The following is a 25,151-nucleotide window of genomic DNA, read 5'->3' as shown; positions in this document are numbered from 1 at the left end:
CTGATTCCCCTAGAATATTCTTCTACGGTCATGTACAGGAGTCACACCTTCTGATCTTGTGAGATTACAGATTATCTCGCTGTTCTCCGCCCTGCGAGATTCTGGATACCTCTATCTAAAAGAAGCCAAAATAAATGCAAAAATCACAGCGTCAGCAGCTCTGCACCGGGCAAACCCAGCTCTGCTGCATCTGTTCATTTAGATATGAGACTCCTGGATCAATATTTCCACTCCTTTTCGTCTGTTAGACCGTGACTGCAATATCAGCAAATATAGGACTTGTTGTATATTGCCAGGACATGAGGGCGGTAGGGTCTCGGCACTTATTGTACACAATGCCGCCGTGCATGCCATCGATGGCCAGAATATTGTACTGTCAGACTGTAAACATACGGTAAAATGTAATAGTCCAACATCAATGGGATTCATATGCACTGGAACGTTAAAGGTGGGGATATATTCCAGAAATTAAAGGGACAGTGCACTTGGTGATGCGGGAGGGGTCTTTAATGCTGCCATTGTCCACTAGCTTACTCCGATTTCCATATTGCCCGAGTTAGATGCCTACTTTGGTAATATGGCGAATACAGCCTTGTAGCCAGACTTATCAACAGTCCTGGATCATCTGAGACTGGTCTGAATTTTTGGAGAAAATCTTGGAAAATCTTCAGGGTTTATGTAACCCTTTCCAAACTTGGGTTTTTCCACGGCGGTCCTAGGGCAGAGCTACTTTAGTAAGTGTGTCGAACCCATAGTTCATTGACCATATCAATGACAGCGCACGTGTGTGTTTCTTCTTACAGACCGAGCACGGAGCAGCATGGTCTCTACAGAAAGTGCCTCGTCCACTTACGAAGAGCTGGCAAGAGCCTACGAGCACGCCAAGATGGAGGAGCAGCTGAGACACGCCAAATTCACCATCACAGAATGCTTCATATCAGACACCTCGTCAGAGCAGCTGACCGCAGGGACTAATGAGTACACAGACAGTCTGACCTCGAGCACCCCATCAGAGTCCGGGATATGCAGATTTACCGCATCACCCCCTAAACCTCTTGATGGCGGAAAGGTGCAAAATATGGCAGCTCCAAAGGCACATCGGCCAGGTAAGTGCATTTCTGCCTTCAGGCTATTCCACCATCTGAATTCATCTAGAAATTTGCTCACTGCAAGTTTCTTCTGCTATACAACAGCCTACCTTTCCATGATGCACAGACCTGATTTATATGGTGGCTAAAAATTTAGTTACTGGTAATTCTGATCCAAGGTTTGTTGTTGGGTCTTGGTCTTTTCCACTATTCCTCTTGTCTATAATCTCTACACCTAACATATAACATCATCCTACACCTCATCACAGCATCTCAACCCTAGTTATTGGGACATTCCCCCTCGGGTGAAAAATATTGGGTCTCTTGTACCCATTTCACCAGTGGTTCAGGTTCAAATATTTCTCTTTTATCAAAACTTTTTATTGAGGTATAAACATAGCAATATATAAAGTACCAGATCAGAGGACAATATAAAAGAAAATGCATAACAGCATACAGCCTGTGAAAAGAGCATTCACTTCAGATCTTGGATATAAATGACAACAACCCCCTGCGCCGAAAAGTTCTGGTGCAAATATTTAAAGATTTTGCAAACAACTATGGGTACTTTAAAAGGGTTTTCCATTTCTTGGGATATTTTTTTTTTTTACTTGAATGCATATATTTGGGGTGTAACAATACTACTCACTTGGGAGCGATCTGAGGTATCACAGGAACTGTTTCTATTAAGGTCTGGCTGGTTTATTTCAGTCCTCATAAACCACATCACAGGAAAACTTAGCTATAGCCCTTGTCCAGCACTAAATGAAACATAAAGTAAAGAGTCCATACATTAGTGCGGGTTCGTCCGCCTGGCTTAGAATCCAGCTGTTTAGTCCTTTAGTAAAGGCACTCAACCCTGGAGGTCTACACACCGCCATACACAGAACCATGTGTGAGACTAACAGGTCTTATTTTACCAAGTGAACCACACCCAGGGGTGGAGATATGGTGAGCAGTCGTCCAACCCTAACTATTCAGCTGCTGACATTAAACCCGGCCCTGTCATGGCCGATTAATCCCTCTTAGTACTATGTGTACTAGAGCATTACTCCAGGTTTATATCACAGAGGACATGCACCTTTGTGATACACGTCTCCCATCCACTATGTGTCCGGCAACCACCTTACACGGGCTAAAAATAATTTTTACAATTTAGTTTTATTAAAAATTTTGTACTTTCCACGTGGTTTGTGGTCATAAATCAGCTGAGAGGAGGAGTAGACAATAATTCAACATAGAGACTATAGAAAGCAAATGGTGCAATTTTTTAATAAAACCTAATTACAAAACTCTTTTTTTAGCCAAAAATCCATGGATTAAAGTAAGAAAATAAAAATTGGCTCCAAAGGTGGATAACCCCTTTAAAGAAAGCTCATTCAGTGATTTTGGTTGAGAATTTTTTCAGTGCAGGACAAAACTGACTGTCATCAGGCCGTGCCTCATTAATAGGGGCATCCGATCTTTTAGCCGACAGCCTTCTCAGCCCATAAACAGGAGCGCTCGCCCTATTAGAAAGCTGACGGCTCACACGTCGGTCGGTTGCTTATCTCTGGGAGAACACTGTGCTCGACAGTCCAAAATCAGACCCATGCAATCGACATCCCTCCCGACCATAAGTTGGCCAGAGCCCCCATATACATCATCTCGTCGGTATGGACGTGTTTAGTCGACTTTAGTCTAATGTGTATTGGGGCCTTAAGACAATGTCAGACACCTCTAATGGCAGCTTATGTCCCCTGAGAACAAAAGGATCAGGCATGTTGAAATCGATCAGCCCGATCCTTTCTTCCTCCTACATCTGTGAAAAGTCTGTACATCCCCATACACTGGTTGGCCAGTCGTGCCAAAAATTCACCGGGTTCAGCTTTCTTTATTGTGTTACTACATTAACCAGAAACTTCAATAGATGTGTGCAGTAAAAACCGCAGTGGTTTCTTCATAGTAATCAGAAAACTAAAGGTGACATGGGACCTCTGTTTCCCCAGTCTCTATGGATTTGTCATGAACGTATGTCCCTTTAAACAGCACAAGCATGAGTCACATGGCACAATTCACTTTTTGGCTTATCAATGGGTCGTTTAGTGAGTGGAATAGCTGCCACTGTTTCAGTACTAATAGGAAAACTTGCAGAAGGCATAATCTCGTTAGTAGACGACATCCCTTTAAGGAGCGCCTCTGCAGGTTCTCTGCTGTTTGCAGCCGGTATAACAGCAGGCGTAGATGTTCTTTATTTGACCGCTCTCCACTGGGTGTAAACAATGGTTGGAACCAAAGGGTGACATTTTCTAGACTCGCTGGAAACAACCCGTCCGTTCCGTTGTGCCGCCACACGCCATATACCTGTCAGCCGCAGCTGCGGGGTTATTTTTAAACCTGAGGATTTTCATAACAAGAATGTTGTGGAAACAAAAAAAAAAATCTTTTTACTTGTCAGAAAACCAACCAACCATCAAATGGTTTGACAAGCAGCATATTTAACGACTTAACATCAGGACGGAACTTTCTTTTCTTTTTTTTTTTTAATATTCTAGATTTATTTTTTTTTACTTAGTCTGAAAAAGAGTCTACATTTTAATTTCATGCTTTTGTAATTTTAATTGTGCCTGGCAGACGCCTCATATCAACAATATCTTTTGACAGTATAGTAATGAAGCTGGAGCATTGCAGAGAGTAGCGTTCGGGCATTCATTTATGTCAATCGTGGCTAAGCTAAGGATTTATTTAAAGGGCCATAAAACTAAAAGTGATTGTTCACCAAATATGTTGAATATTCTGTGTTCATATATCTGTATAGTGCGTAGCTCAAAATCCTCTGCATAGATATAGCTTTAAAAGATAAAAGTCAGACTTTCTGCAGCCACCACTAGAGGAGAGCACATGAGCCTATTGCATACTGTTTACTCACTGAACAGTATGTAGTGAGTCCCCCTAGTGATGGTGGCACACATACAGAGATGTATCATTTAACCCTATGCCTATCCAGTACGACATCTACCACCAGAATCTGTTATTTCTGTAATTATTATAATACTGCCCCTATATAGGAGAATATAACTGCTATAATACTGTCCTTATGTACGAGAATATAACTGCTATAATACTGCTCCATGTACAAGAATATAATTACTATAATACTGCCCCTATGTACAAGAATATAACTACTATAATACTGCTCCTATGTACAAGAATATAACTACTATAATAATGCCCCTATGTACAAGAATATAACTACTATAATACTGTCCCCTATGTACAAGAATATAACTACTATAATACTGCCCCTATGTACAAGAATATAACTACTATAATAATGCCCCTATGTACAAGAATATAACTACTATAATACTGTCCCCTATGTACAAGAATATAACTACTATAATACTGCTCCTATGTACAAGAATATAAATACTATAATACTGCTCCCTATGTACAAGAATATAACTACTATAATACTGCTCCCTATGTACAAGAATATAACTACTATAATACTGCTCCTATGTACAAGAATATAACTACTATAATACTGCACCCTATATACAAGAATATAACTACTAGAATACTGCTCCTATGTACAAGAATATAACTACTATAATACTGCTCCTATGTACAAGAATATAACTACTATAATACTGCACCCTATGTACAAGAATATAACTACTATAATACTGCCCCCTATGTACAAGAATATAACTACTATAATAATGCCCCTATGTACAAGAATATAACTACTATAATACTGTCCCCTATGTACAAGAATATAACTACTATAATACTGCTCCTATGTACAAGAATATAAATACTATAATACTGCACCCTATATACAAGAATATAACTACTAGAATACTGCTCCTATGTACAAGAATATAACTACTATAATACTGCTCCTATGTACAAGAATATAACTACTATAATACTGCACCCTATATACAAGGATATAACTACTAGAATACTGCTCCTATGTACAAGAATATAACTACTATAATACTGCTCCCTATGTACAAGAATATAACTACTATAATACTGTCCCTATGTACAAGAATATAACTACTATAATACTGCCCCTATGTACAAGAATATAGCTACTATAATACTGCTCCTATGTACAAGAATATAACTACTATAATACTGCCCCTATGTACAAGAATATAACTACTATAATACTGCCCCTATGTACAAGAATATAACTACTATAATACTGCCCCTATGTACAAGAATATAACTACTATAATACTGCCCCCCTATGTACAAGAATATAACTACTATAATACTGCCCCCCTATGTACAAGAATATAACTACTATAATACTACTCTTATGTACAAGAATATAACTACTATAATACTGCCCCCTATGTACAAGAATATAACTACTATAATAGTGCACCTATGTACAAGAATATAACTACTATAATACTACCCCTATGTACAAGAATATAACTACTATAATACTGCTCCTATCTACAAGAATATAACTACTATAATACTGCCCCCTATGTACAAGAATATAACTACTATAATACTGCCCCTATGTACAAGAATATCACTACTATAATACTGCCCCCTATGTACAAGAATATAACTATTATGATACTGCCCCCTATGTACAAGAATATAACTTCTATAATACTGCTCCTATGTACAAGAATATAACTTCTATAATACTGCTCCTATGTACAAGAATATAACTACTATAATACTGCCCCCTATGTACAAGAATATAACTACTATAGTACTCCCTATGTACAAGAATATAACTACTATAATACTGCTCCTATGTACAAGAATATAACTACTATAATACTGCTCCCTATGTACAAGAATATAACTACTATAATACTGCCCCTATATACAAGGATATAACTGCTATAATACTGCTCCTATGTACAAGAATATAACTACTATAATACTGCCCCCTATGTACAAGAATATAACTACTATAATACTGCCCCTATGTACAAGGATATAACTACTATAATACTGCTCCTATGTGCAAGAATATAACTACTATAATACTGCCCCCTATGTACAAGGATATAACTACTATAATACTGCCCCTATATACAAGAATATAACTACTATAATACTGCCCCCTATGTATAAGAATATATCTACTATAATACTGCCCCTATATACAAGGATATAACTACTATAATACTGCTCCTATGTGCAAGAATATAACTACTATAATACTGCCCCCTATGTACAAGAATATATATAACTACTATAGTACTGCTCCCTATGTACAAGAATATAACTACTATAATACTGCTCCTATGTACAAGAATATAACTACTATAATACTGCTCCCTATGTACAAGAATATAACTACTATAATACTGTCCCTATGTACAAGAATATAACTACTATAATACTGCCCCTATGTACAAGAATATAAGTACTATAATACTGCCCCCTATGTACAAGAATATAGCTACTATAATACTGTCCCTATGTACAAGAATATAAGTACTATAATACTGCCCCTATGTACAAGAATATAAGTACTATAATACTGCCCCCTATGTACAAGAATATAGCTACTATAATACTGCTCCTATGTACAAGAATATAACTACTATAATACTGCCCCTATGTACAAGAATATAACTACTATAATACTGCCCCTATGTACAAGAATATAACTACTATAATACTGCCCCTATGTACAAGAATATAACTACTATAATACTGCCCCCCTATGTACAAGAATATAACTACTATAATACTGCCCCCCTATGTACAAGAATATAACTACTATAATACTACTCTTATGTACAAGAATATAACTACTATAATACTGCCCCCTATGTACAAGAATATAACTACTATAATAGTGCACCTATGTACAAGAATATAACTACTATAATACTACCCCTATGTACAAGAATATAACTACTATAATACTGCTCCTATCTACAAGAATATAACTACTATAATACTGCCCCCTATGTACAAGAATATAACTACTATAATACTGCCCCTATGTACAAGAATATCACTACTATAATACTGCCCCCTATGTACAAGAATATAACTACTATAATACTGCCCCCTATGTACAAGAATATAACTACTATGATACTGCCCCCTATGTACAAGAATATAACTTCTATAATACTGCTCCTATCTACAAGAATATAACTTCTATAATACTGCTCCTATGTACAAGAATATAACTACTATAATACTGCCCCCTATGTACAAGAATATAACTACTATAGTACTGCTCCCTATGTACAAGAATATAACTACTATAATACTGCTCCTATGTACAAGAATATAACTACTATAATACTGCTCCCTATGTACAAGAATATAACTACTATAATACTGCCCCTATATACAAGGATATAACTGCTATAATACTGCTCCTATGTACAAGAATATAACTACTATAATACTGCCCCTATGTACAAGGATATAACTACTATAATACTGCCCCTATGTACAAGAATATAACTACTATAATACTGCCCCCTATGTACAAGAATATAACTACTATAATACTGCCCCTATGTACAAGGATATAACTACTATAATACTGCTCCTATGTGCAAGAATATAACTACTATAATACTGCCCCCTATGTACAAGGATATAACTACTATAATACTGCCCCTATATACAAGAATATAACTACTATAATACTGCCCCCTATGTATAAGAATATATCTACTATAATACTGCCCCTATATACAAGGATATAACTACTATAATACTGCTCCTATGTGCAAGAATATAACTACTATAATACTGCCCCTATGTACAAGAATATAACTACTATAATACTGCTCCTATGTACAAGAATATATCTACTATAATACTGCCGCTATATACAAGAATATAACTACTATAATACTGCCTCCTATGTACAAGAATATAACTACTATAATATTGCCCCTATGTACAAGAATATATCTACTATAATACTGCCCCTATATACAAGGATATAACTACTATAATACTGCCTCCTATGTACAAGAATATAACTACTATAATACTGCTCCTATGTACAAGAATATATCTACTATAATACTGCCCCTATATACAAGGATATAACTACTATAATACTGCTCCTATGTGCAAGAATATAACTACTATAATACTGCCCCTATGTACAAGAATATAACTACTATAATACTGCTCCTATGTACAAGAATATATCTACTATAATACTGCCCCTATATACAAGAATATAACTACTATAATACTGCTCCTATGTACAAGAATATATCTACTATAATACTGCCCCTATATACAAGGATATAACTACTATAGCACTAGAAGATGCTTCTATAGCTGTCCATCAGATGATGTATAATGCCTTCATTTCTGCTCACACATAGTTTCTCCGCTCTCTGCGTGTTGCTGCTCATCGATTGCTCTTCATTTTCTTAGCAGTTAATGGATTCTCCCCTAGTAGTCGGTATCGGAGGTGCGCCGTTCCCTCCCCAGTGAGTGTGAGAATTCATATAGAGTGGTTTTATGGATTCCAATATGCTTGGCGGCTCTCGAGGACTGCTCCTGTTTTAGTTTGTTTGGACTCCAGGGAAAGCTGAAGTAAAAGAAACACAGTTCTATCACTGATAGGAAAAGATAACAGATTAACTCATTGTATGCCTATAGATGGCGTCAGCACCAATGATCCTGTGTCCTGCTCTTAAAAGATACATTGTGTTATATCTAATACAGGGTCTGAGGAAGCCGAGAATGGCACAGTGAATCAAAGATCACAAAAAAATATGCTCCAACATTTCTCACTGCTAACTTTATAGATTCAGCTTTGGATGTGAATGGAGAAGAAAACACCATATGTGACATAGTTACTAAACTTTTTAGGTAGATTTGAAATTTACTATTAATTTCTGCAGTCACCACTAGGGGGAGCTCAGGAGCAGAGCTCAGTCTATGATCTGTATGCCGACAGCTCCTGAGCTCCCTCTAGTGTTGGCTGCAGAGAATGAGAATTTTTTTTCATTTTGCTGGGGATTTATATCTCTGTTTAAGAAAATCAAAGCTCCGACCAGAATTGGGATATATTAAGAAATGAATCAGCAGAGAATGGCTTTATTTGGGGTTCTGGGATGGACATGCATTTTAAGGATACACGGGATGGATATTGGATGGAGAACTTGCTTTGTAGTGGAGGTGAAGGAAGCAGCTAAGGGGCGGCAGTGGCTTCTGCTGGCTGATCGTTGTATAAATCACACCGGACAGTTCATTACTGCCGATGGAAGGAAATCCTATTTCCAGAGCTTTGAACTTTCCTGAAGGAAATGACCCATAAGTGGCAGCTGCTCCTAACTAAAAATCCCCAGCCTGTATAGTCAGTGACCCATCGCCCCAATCCAGCGGAGAACGCCTCTATATATAGGAGGCACCCAGCTGTATACCCTGCACTATAACACTCATCATCCATGTAATGGAATGTTGGAAGCTATAGTGTTCTATGCATAGAGTGTCATAGAACTGTATTATGGTCATGTTGGGGGTTGTAGTGCTCCATGTATAGCGTGGGAGAGAGCTATATGCCGATCACTATCTCTATACTGAGGTTTATATAACTCCGTGCCTTCACACTACTCCCGTCCTGATGTCTATATAGAGTAAGATGATAGAAATGGCTCCGTTTCAGGACCTCTGCGGTGACAGGAGATTTTTGGCAGCAGGCATGGGATTTGCAATATAAGGACTTTTGTCTGCATTCACCATGCCTGGGTAATTTTATATCTTGTAAGGACTTAAAAAAACAAGAAATAATTTTCCGAAAACAATTGCTTGAGCCTGCGGGCACCATGTGTGCCTCCTCTGTACTGTGCTACAACGTAACCCCTTGTGTTCTCACACATCCGTGTGAGTGTATGTGTGTTCCCTGATTCATGGTTTATTATACAGCACAGAAAGCCACGGACTACGTCCTAGTCTGATCCTCAGTATTGGATCAGAAAAGCATACGCTCTTAGTTTCACCAATCTCATTCTCTGATTCGTTATTTTCACGGCTGTGTAAATGGATCTGTAAAACTCTATGGGTCCGAGTGCCATCCGATAAAAATTGGACAGTGCTTGGACTGTGTGGGATGGTGGCATAGTGTAAAAGATAGATAAATAGATGTGAGATGGATGGATGGATAGATAATAGATAGATATGAGATGGATGGATGGATAGATAATAGATAGATATGAGATGGATGGATGGATAGATAATAGATATGAGATGGATGGATGGATAGATAATAGATAGATATGAAATGGATGTATGAATATGAGATGGATGGTTATGAGATGAATAGATAGATAGATAGATAGATAGATAGATAGATAGATAGATAGATAGATAGGTAATAGATAGATAGAAAATTAGAAAAAACAGGCAGCACTCCAAAACTTAAAAGTGAAAAAAAAACGTGGCTTTACTGATCCATTAGCAGCAACGTTTCGGCAGATTTCTCTGCCTTTCTCGAGCAGTGGACAAACATCAAGTGAACATTTAAATGTGGCTTGCTCACATGTATCACTAAATGTGCTGGTATGAGCACCTGATGTATTAACACTGTTTTACATAACTGATGGATGGTATACTGTGGAAACACTATTTAAATGTTCACTTGATGTTTGTCCACAGCTTGAGAAAGGCAGAGAAATCTGCCGAAACGTTGCTGCTAATGGATCAGTAAAGCCACGTTTTTTTTCACTTTTAAGTTTTGGAGTGCTGCCTGTTTTTTTAATTTTCTATTTGTGGAAGGTTTGGACATCACCTGAACAGGTTTTATTGCACCTGGCTTCTTTTGGTAGTGCTGTCAAATTTTCTTTGATTATTTTAGATAGATAGATGAGATAGATAGGGGATAGATAGATAGATAGATAGATAGGGGATAGATAGATAGATAGATAGATAGATAGATAGGGGATAGATAGATAGATAGATAGGGGATAGATAGATAGATAGATAGATAAATAGATAGATAGATAGATAGATAGGGGATAGATAGATAGATGATAGATAGATAGGGGATAGATAGATAGATAGATAGATAGATAGATAGATAGATAGATAGATAGATAGATAGGGGATAGATAGATAGATAGGGGATAGATAGATAGATAGATAGATAGATAGATAGATAGATAGGGGATAGATAGATAGATAGATAGATAGATAGATAGATAGATAGATAGATAGGGGATAGATAGATAGATAGATAGATATGAGATAGATAGATAGATATGAGATATATGGATAGATATGAGATATATGGATAGATATGAGATGGATGGATGGATATGAGATGGATGGATAGACAGATGCAGATTCAGGGTACTGTGACTGCATACATGCGATAGGTTCACCCTTGTTAGACTTACACTATGGGATCTAAAAATCTTAAGATTTGAGAGTCCTCAGTGGTTGATACATTTTAATTTCTAACTGAAAAGATGTTAACAAATTGCAAGCTTTCCAGACTACTCGGGCCTCTTCATCAGGTTCTAGTCAGTCAGACAGGCTGGATTGTTGTGTTGAACTACTTTTTATCTATCATTTCCAGAGAAATCCTAGAAAGCTCATTCAGGGGGGTGAGACGTCTTGGTTTCCTACTGTTCCACTGGATTGTTAGAAGATCATTATCTGCCACCTTGAAAAATATATGAAGAGGAAATCCAATCCTCGCAGGAAGGCGATGCTTCATCATCCATGTATTATTTATTCACCATTGTTCCATGTTCACCTGTGCAAGTGCTGAGTGATTGTCTTTCCTGCTAAGGCAGCGCTGACAAACAACCAATCACACGATTGGCTTCACTGTCCCTTTAAAGAAATATTCTTCCATTTACAAAAACTATTCCTTTATGGCTTAGGCGTGACACAGATAAATTATGCACAATTAAAATTGCTAATGCAATTAGATAAGATATCAGCCCAATACTGCTTACTCCGAATTCTTATTGGGTTGTGTTAAGTAATACAGGTCTATTATATGTGTCCATGCGTAAAGTGTTGTGATAAGTGCAATCTCATGCATTTTTCTTCCACAATGAGTTTATTACATTTGCATGGGACACGGTGTGATGAAACTACAGCATAAATAAGGCACACAGCCACATGTATTAACATGCAGCTTTACCTGGATAAAGATCGCAGAGGCTGCAGCGATCCCCCCACTGATTACAGCTTGATGACCTCTCTTTAGAGTAGAAAAAAGAGAGGGGTCGCTCACTGGTCTATTCGGGTGCTCTGAAGAAAAGAGTAATCTCAATTGCAAAAAGAACTTCGGCACTCCATACATGAATATATAAGAAATATTGTATCTAGACTAATGTCACTTTGAAAAATGAAGATTTTTTTGCACATAATTTGGCCAATTTATGTGTGCCTATCAACCACGACAAGGTCACCTTCGTATGATGGGAAACTACGCTACGCTACCACTGGATATGCCACTCTTGGGCTGTAAGCCTGTATGGACAATATGTCTCTGCTTGGGCTTTTAACCTACAATGTATGGGCTGGTAGAGCTAGTTAAAACCACCTGTGACTGAATGGGAGGGACACATGGTCAGAAAAAAGGCTGTCAAACTTCTAATAGTCTGAACACGTACCTGCTGCAATGTTTCAGGAGCGGGATCCCAAAAATGATTAATAGAAAAAAAGAGAGGGGTCGCTCACTGGTCTATTCGGGTGCTCTGAAGAAAAGAGTAATCTCAATTGCAAAAAGAACTTCGGCACTCCATACATGAATATATAAGAAATATTGTATCTAGACTAATGTCACTTTGAAAAATGAAGGTTTTTTGCGCATAATTTGGCCAATTTATGTGTGCCCATCAACCACGGCAAGGTCTCTTTAGAGTAGGTCATTATTGTGTTTTCTTCGATATCCTCTTAACATCATGGACAGGTTTCCCAGGAATATACATTCATGGCCTATCTACATAATGATCAGCGGGGATCCAACCTTGTGACCAAAGATGCAGCAAGTACAAAAACATGCAGATTTACCTGGATTAAGATCGCAGTGGCCGCAGCAATCCCCCAGGAATTGCATATTAGACCATCATTGTGTTTTCTTGAATAACCCCTTATACTTGTTTCCCAGGAATACACATTGTTGGCCTATCCTAAGTGTGATCGGTGAGGATCTGACGTTTTGGACCTAATTCGAGCAGTAGAATTAAGAGGCGCAGCTTCAGCTGCAAATATGGATGTCCAGTTATACCTTGATAAACATTACCTACTAGTGTGAACATGCTCCTATTTCTTGCATGTGTACCATCTTAGACCTCAGTTCACATTGCTTGGTTTCTTGATAAACATTGCAGAGACTGCAGCGATCCCCCACTGATCACAACCTCAAGGGCTTATTGCCATATAATATAAACTTCCTGAATATTCATGTAGGTTCATAACAGGCTCCATTTCATCAAGCCTCATGATCATTGTTAAATAAGAATTTTTTTGGAATGTTCTCCAGAGGAAAGACTCTATTCTGAAATATTAAATAAGCATTATGCTCAGATCTTGTTCACGCAGAACATAGGGGGGAGGCGGAGGGCCTCCTAAACACAAGTCGAGGAAACCCCCACTATCTTAGGTTTTAAGACGGTATCAGTCTATTTTAATAGGACTTGCACGGAGCTACGTGTCCTCAGACGTCTTAATTTCTGCTTGGGGTTGGGAACATTGAGATATATAGCGTCTATGTGAACGTTCCAAGAAAACTTCATTATCGAGGCATCACGTGTTCTCCCGCTTCTCGTCTTGTTAATATCAAATGCAAAAATTATGGTTTTAATATCTCGAAAAAAATTCCAAGCTGATCTCGTTTTCCGTCTCTCGCCGCTTTCTTCGACTTAATAACAAGTCAGTTTATCTTCAGATTTAGAATTACAGAATTTTTTTTGTTGTTGTTGTTCCCTCTCTCGTGAAGCAGTTTACGATCACATGTAATAACTCAGTATTCGTTATGGCACACTGGTTCTCCTGCCCTGGTGACACATTGATCACACTCTCCAGCTCATTGTAAAATACAGGCAGCATTTATATTCTGTACCTCGCCAGCCAAGAATTATTATTCTTATTTTTTTTTTATCTGATTTTTCAATGATTTTTTCTGAACGACCAGGAATAATCCAGACATTACTACTCATTCATGGCCTGACTTCTTGGCCACAACCTTTTGTATTGAGAAGTACTGAATTGATGCAAAGAACATAATTAAAGGGGTTGTCCATACGGTATATATAAAATACTGATCAACTTATTGATCCCTGCTAATCTCTGGCCGCCGCCAGTTTCTGTTCACTCTGCTGCTGCAATGACGTGTCAACATGTCATGTAACCACTGCAGCCCATCATTGTCTACAGCAATATTGAAGCTTTACCATAACCAACTGTCATGTGTTGGCATGCCATATCATATTGGTTAACAGAGACCGGTAGATGTCCAGGTATGTGGCGGCACAGGAGCTGATAAGGTTAATTTACTCTTTTTGTTATTTTAGTCTATTAGCATCTGTTTGTAAAATAATATTATGGGGTTGGACAACCTTTTTAGTGTCTTCAAGACCAGTTGCTTAGAAATGGTATTGTTGCTTCACGTTCTGGTTCTAATTATTGTTACGCACACGCCCGGACTGACTGGCGTGAGCATGATTAGTGATCCCACTGGACCATGAACCGAGGAGTGCCTGAAGGGGCATAACTAAGTATCAACTCGGTCCAACCAAGGTCACACGGCGGCTCAGTCGACTCCGTGAACCAGGGAGGAACCGAGCAGAGGGACCAGGTGCTACTCCAGGTCAGACCCCGGTCACAGCTGTTGACCCACACCGGGGAATGCAGGAACAGGCAGGTTAGGCTTGCATACAGACAGGTGGGTACTGGCAGGCACGGCTGGTATGCAGACAGGTAGGTATTGGCAGGCACGGCTGGTATGCAGACAGGTAGGTATTGGCAGGCACGGCTGGTATGCAGACAGGTGGACATTGGCAGGCACGGCAGGCATGCAGACAGGTGGGCACTGGCAGGCACGGCTGGCATGCAGACAGGCGGGTACTGGCAGGTAGGAACACAGGCAGGATAGGGATCAGTACAGACTGGGACACAGAAACGGAGCCGCAGATGCCATAGACAAGCAGAGCAGAGCAAAACCCGCCGATGCGGTAGACAAGCAGAGCAGAGCAAAAACCGCAGGTGCGGTAGACAAGCAGAGCAGAGCAAAACCCGCAGGTGCGGTAGACAAGCAGAGCAGAGCAGAGCAAAACCCGCAGGTGCGGTAGACAAGCAGAGCAAAACCCGCAGGTGCGGTAGACAAGCAGAGCAGAGCAAAACCTGCAGATACGGTAGACAAGCAGAGCAGAGCAAAACCCGCAGGTGCTTTAGACAAGCAGAGCAGAGCAAAACCCGCAGGTGTGGTAAACAAGCAGAGCAGAGCAAAACCCGCAGGTGCGGTGAACAAGCTGAGCAGAGCGAAATCGCAGGTGTAGTGAACAAGCAGAGCAGAGCGAAACCGCCGGTGCGGTGAACAAGCAGAGCGGAGCAGAGCCAAACCGCCGGTGCAGTGGATAAGCAGAGCGGAGCGAAACTGCAGGTGCGGTGGACAAGCAGAGCGGAGCCAAACCGCCGGTGCGGTGAACAAGCAGAGCAGAGCGAAACCGCAGGTGCGGTGAACAAGCAGAGCAGAGCGAAACCGCAGGTGTGGTGAACAAGCAGGGCAGAGCAAAACCACAGGTGCGGTGAACAAGCAGAACCAGATACACACAAGGTACTTACAATGAAGTAGCGATTGTACACAAAACTCACAAACAGAAGTTCAGTTAGGTGGAGTTAGGTGCCGGTTCAGACACTGCAGGAAAAGGGAAGGTTCGGACATAGAGAGAAACAAGTAACGGGCTAGGACACAGTTCAGACAGGAACTGAACCAGGAATAAGATACAGGAACAAGCCTGGGAACTCAGCCCCCAGGGTGTCGGAGACAGACTAGAAGTCACAGATACAGGTAACAGGCCTGAGTATACAGCCCCCAGGGGCGGAAACAGACAAGATACAGGACAGGACCTGGCAACTCAGTTGCACAGAACACACTGAATGAAAGTGTTGCTCAGGCACCCCCTACTGGGTGGAGGGGGTTTAAGTATCCAGTGACTCACAGCAATAGGCTGGGGAGGCATTAGGAGTGCGCACACAGTAACTATAAGAATCAGGCAGTAGTCGCGCCGCCGCCCTAAGCAACCAGACAAGAGACACAGCAGGTACTGGAGCAAAGTGTGCAGCCTGGATTGATAGGTAAGAAGGCGGTCTTGCATGGTGGGAGGTGGTAAGCCATGCCAGCACGCCGACTGGGATGTTACAATTATCTTCTGAGATGTCTCACGGAAGGATAGTAATGGTTGCCTATGAGATCAGACCACCAAGCATGAAATGTCTCAGTGAAAAACTGTAAAGGTGGCAGTCTATGAGACCACCAGGCATTTTGCCTACTTAGTTTTGAGATTTCTCAATGAAAGTTACACTCATAGGATTGTCTCTTCGCAGCTCATCCCCTTTTATAATTCAGGTCATCACCACCATGGCTTCCCTCGCCAACACTTGATTTTGCTAAGGGAAGCCATTTCCATTGTAACGGCCACTACAGGAAAATGTAGTATTACACAGTGGTCACTCAGATGAATGGCCATCCATGTAATATATGATTGGCCCAAGAACCCCTTCTAAGTAGTCCATATGCCCTAGTAGTTCCTAATAGACTTTTTTTTTAATAACACGGTACGGAAGGAGCAAGTACCTAACTATAGGGTGTGGTAGAGAATGGAAACATGACTAGGCTGTAAAGCCTAAGGGTGCTATAATTGTACTGTATGAGGTTCCTGTGTGCCATGTTAAAACATCTGTACATCATATGACGAGACAGTGTAATGAGGTTCCTCTGTACACAGTATCAAGAAGCAGTACTATATGGAAGTTCCTTTACATCACTTGAGGAGCCCAGTGCTAGATGAGGTTCCTCTACATCACATGAGGAGACCAGTGCTATATGAGGTTCCTCTACATCACATGAGGAGATCAATGCTAGATGAGGTTTCTCTGCATCACATGAGGAGACCAGTACTAGATGAAGTTCCTCTACAACACACAAGGAGATCAGTACTAAATGAGGTTGCTCTACATCACACGAGGAGAGCAGTATTAGATGAGGTTCCTCTACATCATATGAGGAGACCAATGATAGATGAGGTTCCTCTTCAACACACAAGGAAAGCAGTACTAGATGAGGTTCCTCTACATGACACAAGGAGACCGGTACTAGATGAAGCTCCTCTACATCACATGAGACCGGTACTAGATGGGATTCCTCTAAACACGAGGAGAGCAGTTCTAGATGAAGTTCCTCTACATCACACAAGGAGAGCGTTACTAAATGGGGTTCCTCTACATCACACGAGAAGAGCAGTTCTAGATGAGATTCACCTACATCACACGAGGACAGCAGTACTAGATCAGGTTCTTCTACATCACACGAGGAGACCGGTACTGTATGAGTTTCCTCTACATGACACGTGGAGACCAGTGCTAGATGAGGTTCCTCTACATCTATTGAGGAGACCAGTACTATATGAAGTTCCTCTTCTGCAAATGAAAAGACCAGTACTATATGAGGTCCCTCTACATTACATGAGGAGACCAGAGATATATGAGGTTACTCTACATCACATGAGGAGACTAGTACTAGATTAGGTTCCTCTACATACGAGGAGACCAGTATTAGATGAGGTTCCTTTGTATCACACGGGGAGATGAGTATTAGACGAGGATCCTCTACATCACACGAGGAGACCAGTACTTGATGAGGTTCCTCTACATCACATGAGGGCAGTGCTACATGAGGTTCCTCGACATCACATGAAGAGACCAGTACTAGATGAGATTCTTCTACATCACATGAGGACACCAGTACTAGATGGGATTCCTCAACATCACATGAGGAGACCAGTACTATATGCGGTTCCTCTACATTATCTGAAATGACCATTACTTTATGAGGTCCCTCTACATCACATGAGGAGACCAGTACTATGTGAAGTTCCTCAACATCACATGAGGAGACCTGTACTAGACAAAATTCCTCTACATCACACGAGGAGACCAGTGCTAGATGAGGTTCCTCTACATCACAAGAGGAGACCAGTACTAGATGAGGATCCTCTACCTCTTCATCACATAAAGAGACCAGTACTAGATGAGGTTCCTCTACATCAGATGAGGAGACCAGTACTTGATGAAGTCCCTTTACATCACATAGGAGACCAGTACTATATGAGGTTCCTCGACATTACATAAGGAGTCCATTACTATATGAGGCTTCTGAAAATCACATGAGGAGACCAGTACTATATGAGGTTCCTGAACATCACATGAGGAGACCAGTACTATATGAGGTTCCTGAACATCACATGAGGAGACCAGTACTAGATGAGGTTCCTGAACATCACATGAGGAGACCAGTACTAGATGAGGTTCCTCGACATTACATAAGGAGTCCATTACTATATGAGGCTCCTGAAAATCACATGAGGAGACCAGTACTATATGAGGTTCCTGAACATCACATGAGGAGACCAGTACTAGATGAGGTTCCTGAACATCACATGAGGAGACCAGTACTAGATGAGGTTCCTCTATATCACATAAGACTAGTTTTATAATAAGGTTCCTCTATATACCATGTAAGGAGACCAATAATTGATGAAGTTTCTCTTCACCATATAAGGAGACCAATAGTATCTATTCAATGTGTATGGGGGCCTCCCACCTCTCCCCATATGTATGATTTTGGGGGAGAGAAGGATACTTCCTGTTGGGTTTCCAAGGCCAATCTTTTTTCATCCCGGAGAATAGACTCTCATAGGAAACACAGGAGTGTCCAGCAAAACCGAGACCTCTGGTTTATGGGATAATCGGGAGAGATAGCTGTAAGCTGAATGGTCATATATACAGGGCCCCGATCCTTGCTGACGTAAATTCAATGAAACTTACCTCAACTGGGTAATCAAGAGTCAAAACTTATCTAACCCAGAGATGGAGGAGCCTTGGTTCTTGGTTCTGAATAGAATTTTGTCGTTCACTTCATTATGGTTATTTGTGAGTTCCCAGTTCACAGACCCCACTAAGAATTTTTTCTAGCATATATCCATAATTCATTTCTATACATACATGGCTACATGTACGGATCCTTTCACAACCAATCCACTCTCTCCTGTGTTCTTATAACACCACAATAATGTCCGCCCTTTTCTTTGTAAGTGCCTCCTCTGCTTAATACAGTTATTCAAAAATATAATAAAAATAAGTCTAGTCACAAATAACAGTAAAGCATTTCTTATGCCATTGATTCTTCACTCATTATACCTACAATCCCATATAAATGTGAGGACCCAGCATCTGCACAGAATAATCTCACTGAAGATGCTCTCGGCTCTGTGATCACTCCAAGATCTGTAGATAATGATGAAAAACCTAAAAGCTTAAACTAATCTGTTTTCCAATATCAAAAAGAGGGGAAAAAAAATCTCATTTTCACATTTCACAAAGAAATCCGTCAGAGAAAATGACTTTAAAGTTTCATCATGGAAAAATAATTACTGCAGGATATGCTGGCGGCGGGTATTTATAGCTCGCTCCATAGTAAACACAGGGTAGTAGCGGGTGTAATCATGGTAGTGACATGACGGTGCTATTAATAGAGGATCCTCCAGAAAAGAAGCAGAGTGGGAAGAGACATATCATTAATTCAGGTATAGATTATGTGCAATTATTGAGTTTTATAGATTACTGGAAGCAAAACAAAAGCCCCCAACATGCAATTTTTGCAGCAAAAATACACAAGACCGGCTTAGATCTCCTATACGACTAAGAATTTATCAGGCGCAACGACTCATGAGAAGAGTTACTTTACACGTGGGTCTTGGATAAGGACAAGAGTATTTTTGGTTTTGAGGAGGTCTTATATGATCAGTGAGGGTCCCACAAAAACTTTTTTCATTTTCAACATTGCCTCCTCAAAAAAAAAATCTGATGGGTTGCTGTCCATGATCTTAAACATTTTGCCAGTGATCAGTACCATCTGAGCCAAAAAGCCAAAGTAGCAGGGCTCATGCAAATGTGCATTGAAAGGCGATTTTCTAATTGTCTCGGGAGCGTTACTTGCTGACACGTACACTGTGATTTTGGATTCAGATGTTGGGCAGTATGTATGTAAATCATATAGGTGAGAGCATGGATTTGGGGGACTCCGGTCCATTGGCCAGGTCAGTAATCTGTGACCACTGGATGGAGACCTGCGTATCTCCTTATTTCCTGGCATTCCAAGCCCCTTTTTTGATTCGCCAGGCTGGCGGAACGTCTGTGGGTCACGCTGCAATGATGATGTCGCTCCAGCCCGGTTAATTAAAAGAAGAGTAGGAGAATCCCGGGACGTAAGGAGAATCCCAGGTGGTCACAGAGTACAGACCCACCCGATGGTCTGGAGTTCTGAAAATTGATTTTCCCGTCTCTACATCTGAGTTTCTTCCTAAAAAAAATCCTGGTGAATTGGCAAAAAAACATTGCAAAACCGCTGAAAGAATTGACACTGCAGATTTGAAAAAATGCTTTGAAGGTTCAAATCTGCAAGAAAAAAATAAGCAACGTGTGCATGCGATTAAATCAGAGAGTGACATGTCAAGCCTGACATGCCAAAGTGAAGAGACTTTTAAGCCTTACGATGCTCCTCTGGAAAATATGCAAATTGTCTCTTCAGACATGAATTAGGATAAAAGCTAAAACAGGAATCTCAATTTGTAGACACTGTTTCGGGGTACTGCCCCTCATCAGTGCAAATTGTGAGATCTGGTTTGCCTGGGTGTCACTCTCCGCAAGGAAAAACGTTACCCCTTGGATCCAGGTGAGACGCCTTTCACCCATCCAAACCAGATCTCACACTTTGCACTGACGAAGTGCAATACCTCGAAAAACACAGTGTCTGCAAATTGAGATTCCTGGTTTGGCTTTTATCCTAAGTCATATGGCATGGCTCGGGTCACGCAAGGTGAGGGAAGGAATAAGTGTACAACGACGGGAAGAGGGGGAAGGGAGCCCAACAACTAGGGAAAGGGGGAGTGGAGACCCCTAGGCAGATCTAATATCACCCTGCCTACCCTATCGTCCCTATATTGGTTCTGCAACAATCGCCGAGCAGGAACCTAAGCCCTGAATGTCCCTAGAGCTAGGCCCTGGCTAGGGAGGGGACAGGGTGAGCATTAGTCAGGCCCCACTACAAACTAAAGACAACAAGGTAAACAAACAAAGGGAATATACTTAGCTTGAGCAGACACCAGAGAGATAATGCCAACTGTCCTCCAAGGGCACCAAAGACGAGTCTAACTGACTGCCGGAACTCCCAAGTCTGCACAGAGGTACATAGAAATATCACCGGTGACTCTCTGGAGAAACTGAGAGTATTTAACTACCAAGCAAGGGTGTGTCAATTAGCAGCAGAAGGTGCGGTCGCTGCTGGGTCCTAAAGGAAGAAGGCTATAACTATACTACAGAGATGAGAGGATCAAGATGGCATCTGCAATGCCAAGCGCAGTGACCTTCTACAGCCGGATCCAGCGCGACAGTCTGTCACACCTGACACATCCGTGACAGCTCGGTACAGGGTCGATATTGACTTTTAGGATTGCTACTTCCAATAGGTAGCGCTAGAGTTCTAGTCCTCTTCCTCTCTAAAGAGACAATTTGCATGAGATTAAAGAAATCTCATTCACTTTACTGGTACTGTAAAATGCTTAGTTTCTCCCGAGGCAGAAACACGAGTGGAAAAAAAAAAGTGACAAAAACACAATTTGTGAACAAACAAGCCATAAGAGTTACCACTGCCCATTACCTCCCATCTCTTTAGTAGCTCGGACCACTGATTTCTTCTTTCCCCTGCATTAAAATGCAGTTTTGCCTGTTTTAATTGCATGCTGAGTTTAAGTACAAGCCCACCAGAAAGTTGGTAGAGAGAAAGCTGATTTTCATGACAAAACAATGTGCAGGGTTCCCAGCAGCAGCAGTACAGTATGGAACATGATGGACAGGCGAGCGAGTGGCGTCATTGGGCTGGTGATCAATAGCCAGAAACTACAGAAAAATTAGCCCACAAGAAAGGATCACATAAAACCACAAGTAGGAATAAAAAGCCAAGTAATAAGGGTTTACCCTGGAGGAGATGCCCTTTAGACGACGTACAGTATTCGGTCAGTATTTTACATCAGTATTTGTAAGCCAAAACCAGGAGTATAATAGAAACACGTCACCACTTCTGCATTTATCACCCACTTCTGGTTTTGGCTTCCAAATACTTGTGTAAAATGCTGACCAAATACTGAACGTGTGAACATGGCCTTAAAGGAAATAGGCTTTTTCCACCTATCACTATGCAGCTAATTAGTTTTTTAACCCATGAATTATTGAAAGACGCCAGTGTGCAGAACTGATACTGCGGAATAGTTTACTCTCCTTGGTAATAAGATGTCGCGATGCTGAAAGAAGGTAATTAGAGCTGCGGGGCAATGATCCCTGCTCCAAACTTAATAAAGCTTTGTCTGGATAACAAGATCGCTCAGCTCCATTGTGCCTTAACAAATTGGAAACAGAAAGGGACAGATAAATCCTGTTTTATTCATGGGAGCGCGCAGCGGCAGCAGCCGAAGATGTTCCTCGTAGTATCAGCAGTTCTGTAAAAAAGTGCGATTGATAGTATTTAAATGAAAATCCAATTAGCATTAAGAAAGGGACGTTTACTGGGAATATGCTGTTCCCGATAATCCCAGGTTCTTCTGTGATGAATCTCCAACAAATGCTAAGTAGTTAAAACATTTTTGGCCAACGATAGAATATCCAAACTGCTTCTCTTTAATGTCAAAGTGAGAATCATTCCGTAATGTTAAATAACTGCAAAGTGCATAAATATTCACACCCTTTAGTACTTAGCAGTAATCATTTTGGCTGTAATTGCTTCATAATTACCAAGTGTTTGAGAATTATTCTCTCATGTTAAATTGGCATTAACTGTATAATGCAGAAGTATTCACACCCTACCAGTTAGTAGTGTCCAGCAGTGATAATTTCACTGGTAATTCCTGTGTATTTGAGGAGTGTTCTCGTACTGGTTTCTATTAGCTTTTCAGATGGGGGCTACATTTTTGTTTTTTTGTACCCATTTTTTGTTGAATTATTTAAACTCCTTTATGTTCCACGAGGTCGGGATTTTCTTTTGAGCTACAAATTCTTAATTGGGCACACTGGGGTGTTGTTGTTTTTAAGCCATCCCTGTGTTACTTATCTTTAGGTTCAGCAAATAGAAGAGAGGGGAAGACTTGTTTTTACTAGAGTTGAGTACAAAGATGTGCAGGACACTGGTTCTGAAGCCACGTCAGTAGTCATCCGGGTCAGAGCATTGTAAACCCCCTCTTACCTGCCGGCATCTCGCGCATCTCTCCTAATGAAAAGGCCCAGTGCGATATCACGCATGTGATGACATCGTACCGGATCTGTTAATCAGAACAGACGTCGGGGACTCGGGCATGGAGGAGGAGGTTCTCAGGGATCTGGTCCTGCAGCAAGGAACTGCCGATGTGGCCACGGGACCTGGCTCCTCTGGATCTTTACTGAAAATGTTATAGGTTGGTTCATTAGGGTTAATTGTTCATAAAACAAGCCAATGTTTCCAGAGTTCACTATAAGACTGTTTTCCATTAATAATATAGAACCACTAGTCCCAGACCCTCTTGGCTTAAAGTGACCCGAACCGCAGAGGATTTTATTAATTGATTCTTCCTTTTAAAATCCATGGTGGGTCTGTGTGTTTTTTTTTGCCCCAAGTAAAGATGGTAAGACAAAATTTTACCTTTTCAAAACAGGGCTTAAAGGGGTTGTTAACTTTCAGACAATGTTCTGCCTCGGCTTCAGTTTGGTAAAAAAATAAATAAGGGTTTCTGGCCTTAGCTGTGACCCTGATGTCACGTCGACAGCGCAGCAGCCAATCAGTGAGACAGAACCTCCTCACTCATTGGCTGCCGTGACATCACCATAAAATCTCAGACACCGGGAGCAGCAGCGGAGACTCGCCGGTAGACCCTGCGAAGGTGAGAACAGCGCGGTTTGTTATTTTTTGAGCAGAGCATTGTCCGAGAGCGGATGACCCTTTTAAAATAAGAAGGTGACACGGGTGTGTCAGGGTTGACAGACAGTCATACGGTGTCCGACTGTAGAAGGTCGCTGCGTTTGGCCTTACAAACATCTCCCTGATCCTTTTATGTTTCCTCTCCCTTTAGGACCCTGCTGTGATCCTCACTTTGCTTGGTAATTATACCTTTCCCTTTAGGACCCTGAGGTATCCTCACCTTTCTGCTGTTAATCAGCACTTGCTGTGTCCTTAAATACACTCAGCTTGCTCAGAGAGTTTGGGATTCTAGATGACTAGTAGTCGACTAGAATTACCTTTAAGTTCCTTTGTGGATTGTTGCCGTGTTTTCTCCATCTTGTCATCTTGGAGCTAAGTTTATTCCCCTGTTTGTTTCCCCTGTGTTTACTTTAGTTGGTAGTGGGGCTGACTCAGTGCTCACCCCTCCCGCTCCCTACAGGGCCTAGCCTTAGGTTACATGTCTAAAAAACAAAAAGATCACATGTAGTAGTAACCAGAAGCAGAATTTTTGTGAATTTTTGGGTATATGTACACTTTGTAAAAAAGATTGCATCAAAGTAGAGCCTTCAATTTGAAGAAGTTCTTGGTTGGTAAGTGTTTCTGGTCAGGTGTAAAATGTAAATTTTCAGGAGTTTCTCTTTTTCCTCTTCATGTGGAAAGATCCTATCACTTTATATGAGAGGGACCTAAATTAATTTTAACCTTCAGAGATGGGTTCCATATACCATATCCTATTTACTTGAGCTGAGCTGCAATACCACACACCGCCTACAGACTACGTTGGCACTGTTTCGAGAAAAAAATTTTTTTTTTTCAAAATTGCTTAAAAAAATCTAGAT

General features: G+C 40.7%; 1 protein-coding gene across 2 annotated transcripts in view; it reads left to right on the top strand.

Moving 5' to 3' along the window:
• Positions 1 to 25,151, top strand: part of DSCAM (DS cell adhesion molecule) — a 673,153-nt gene that overhangs the window by 641,539 nt on the left and 6,463 nt on the right. For both annotated transcript variants that reach the window (XM_073668460.1, XM_073668459.1), the window contains exon 32: positions 804 to 1,106. In XM_073668460.1, the coding sequence (XP_073524561.1) occupies positions 804 to 1,106 (303 nt within the window). The remainder of the gene's footprint in view (positions 1 to 803; positions 1,107 to 25,151) is intronic.

Source organism: Phyllobates terribilis, unplaced genomic scaffold, assembly GCF_046119375.1.
Source record: "Phyllobates terribilis strain yellow unplaced genomic scaffold, ASM4611937v1 Scaffold_2__4_contigs__length_985480577, whole genome shotgun sequence".
In the NCBI taxonomy this organism is placed as follows: Eukaryota; Metazoa; Chordata; class Amphibia; order Anura; family Dendrobatidae; genus Phyllobates; species Phyllobates terribilis.
This window is presented reverse-complemented; position numbering and strand designations above follow the sequence as displayed.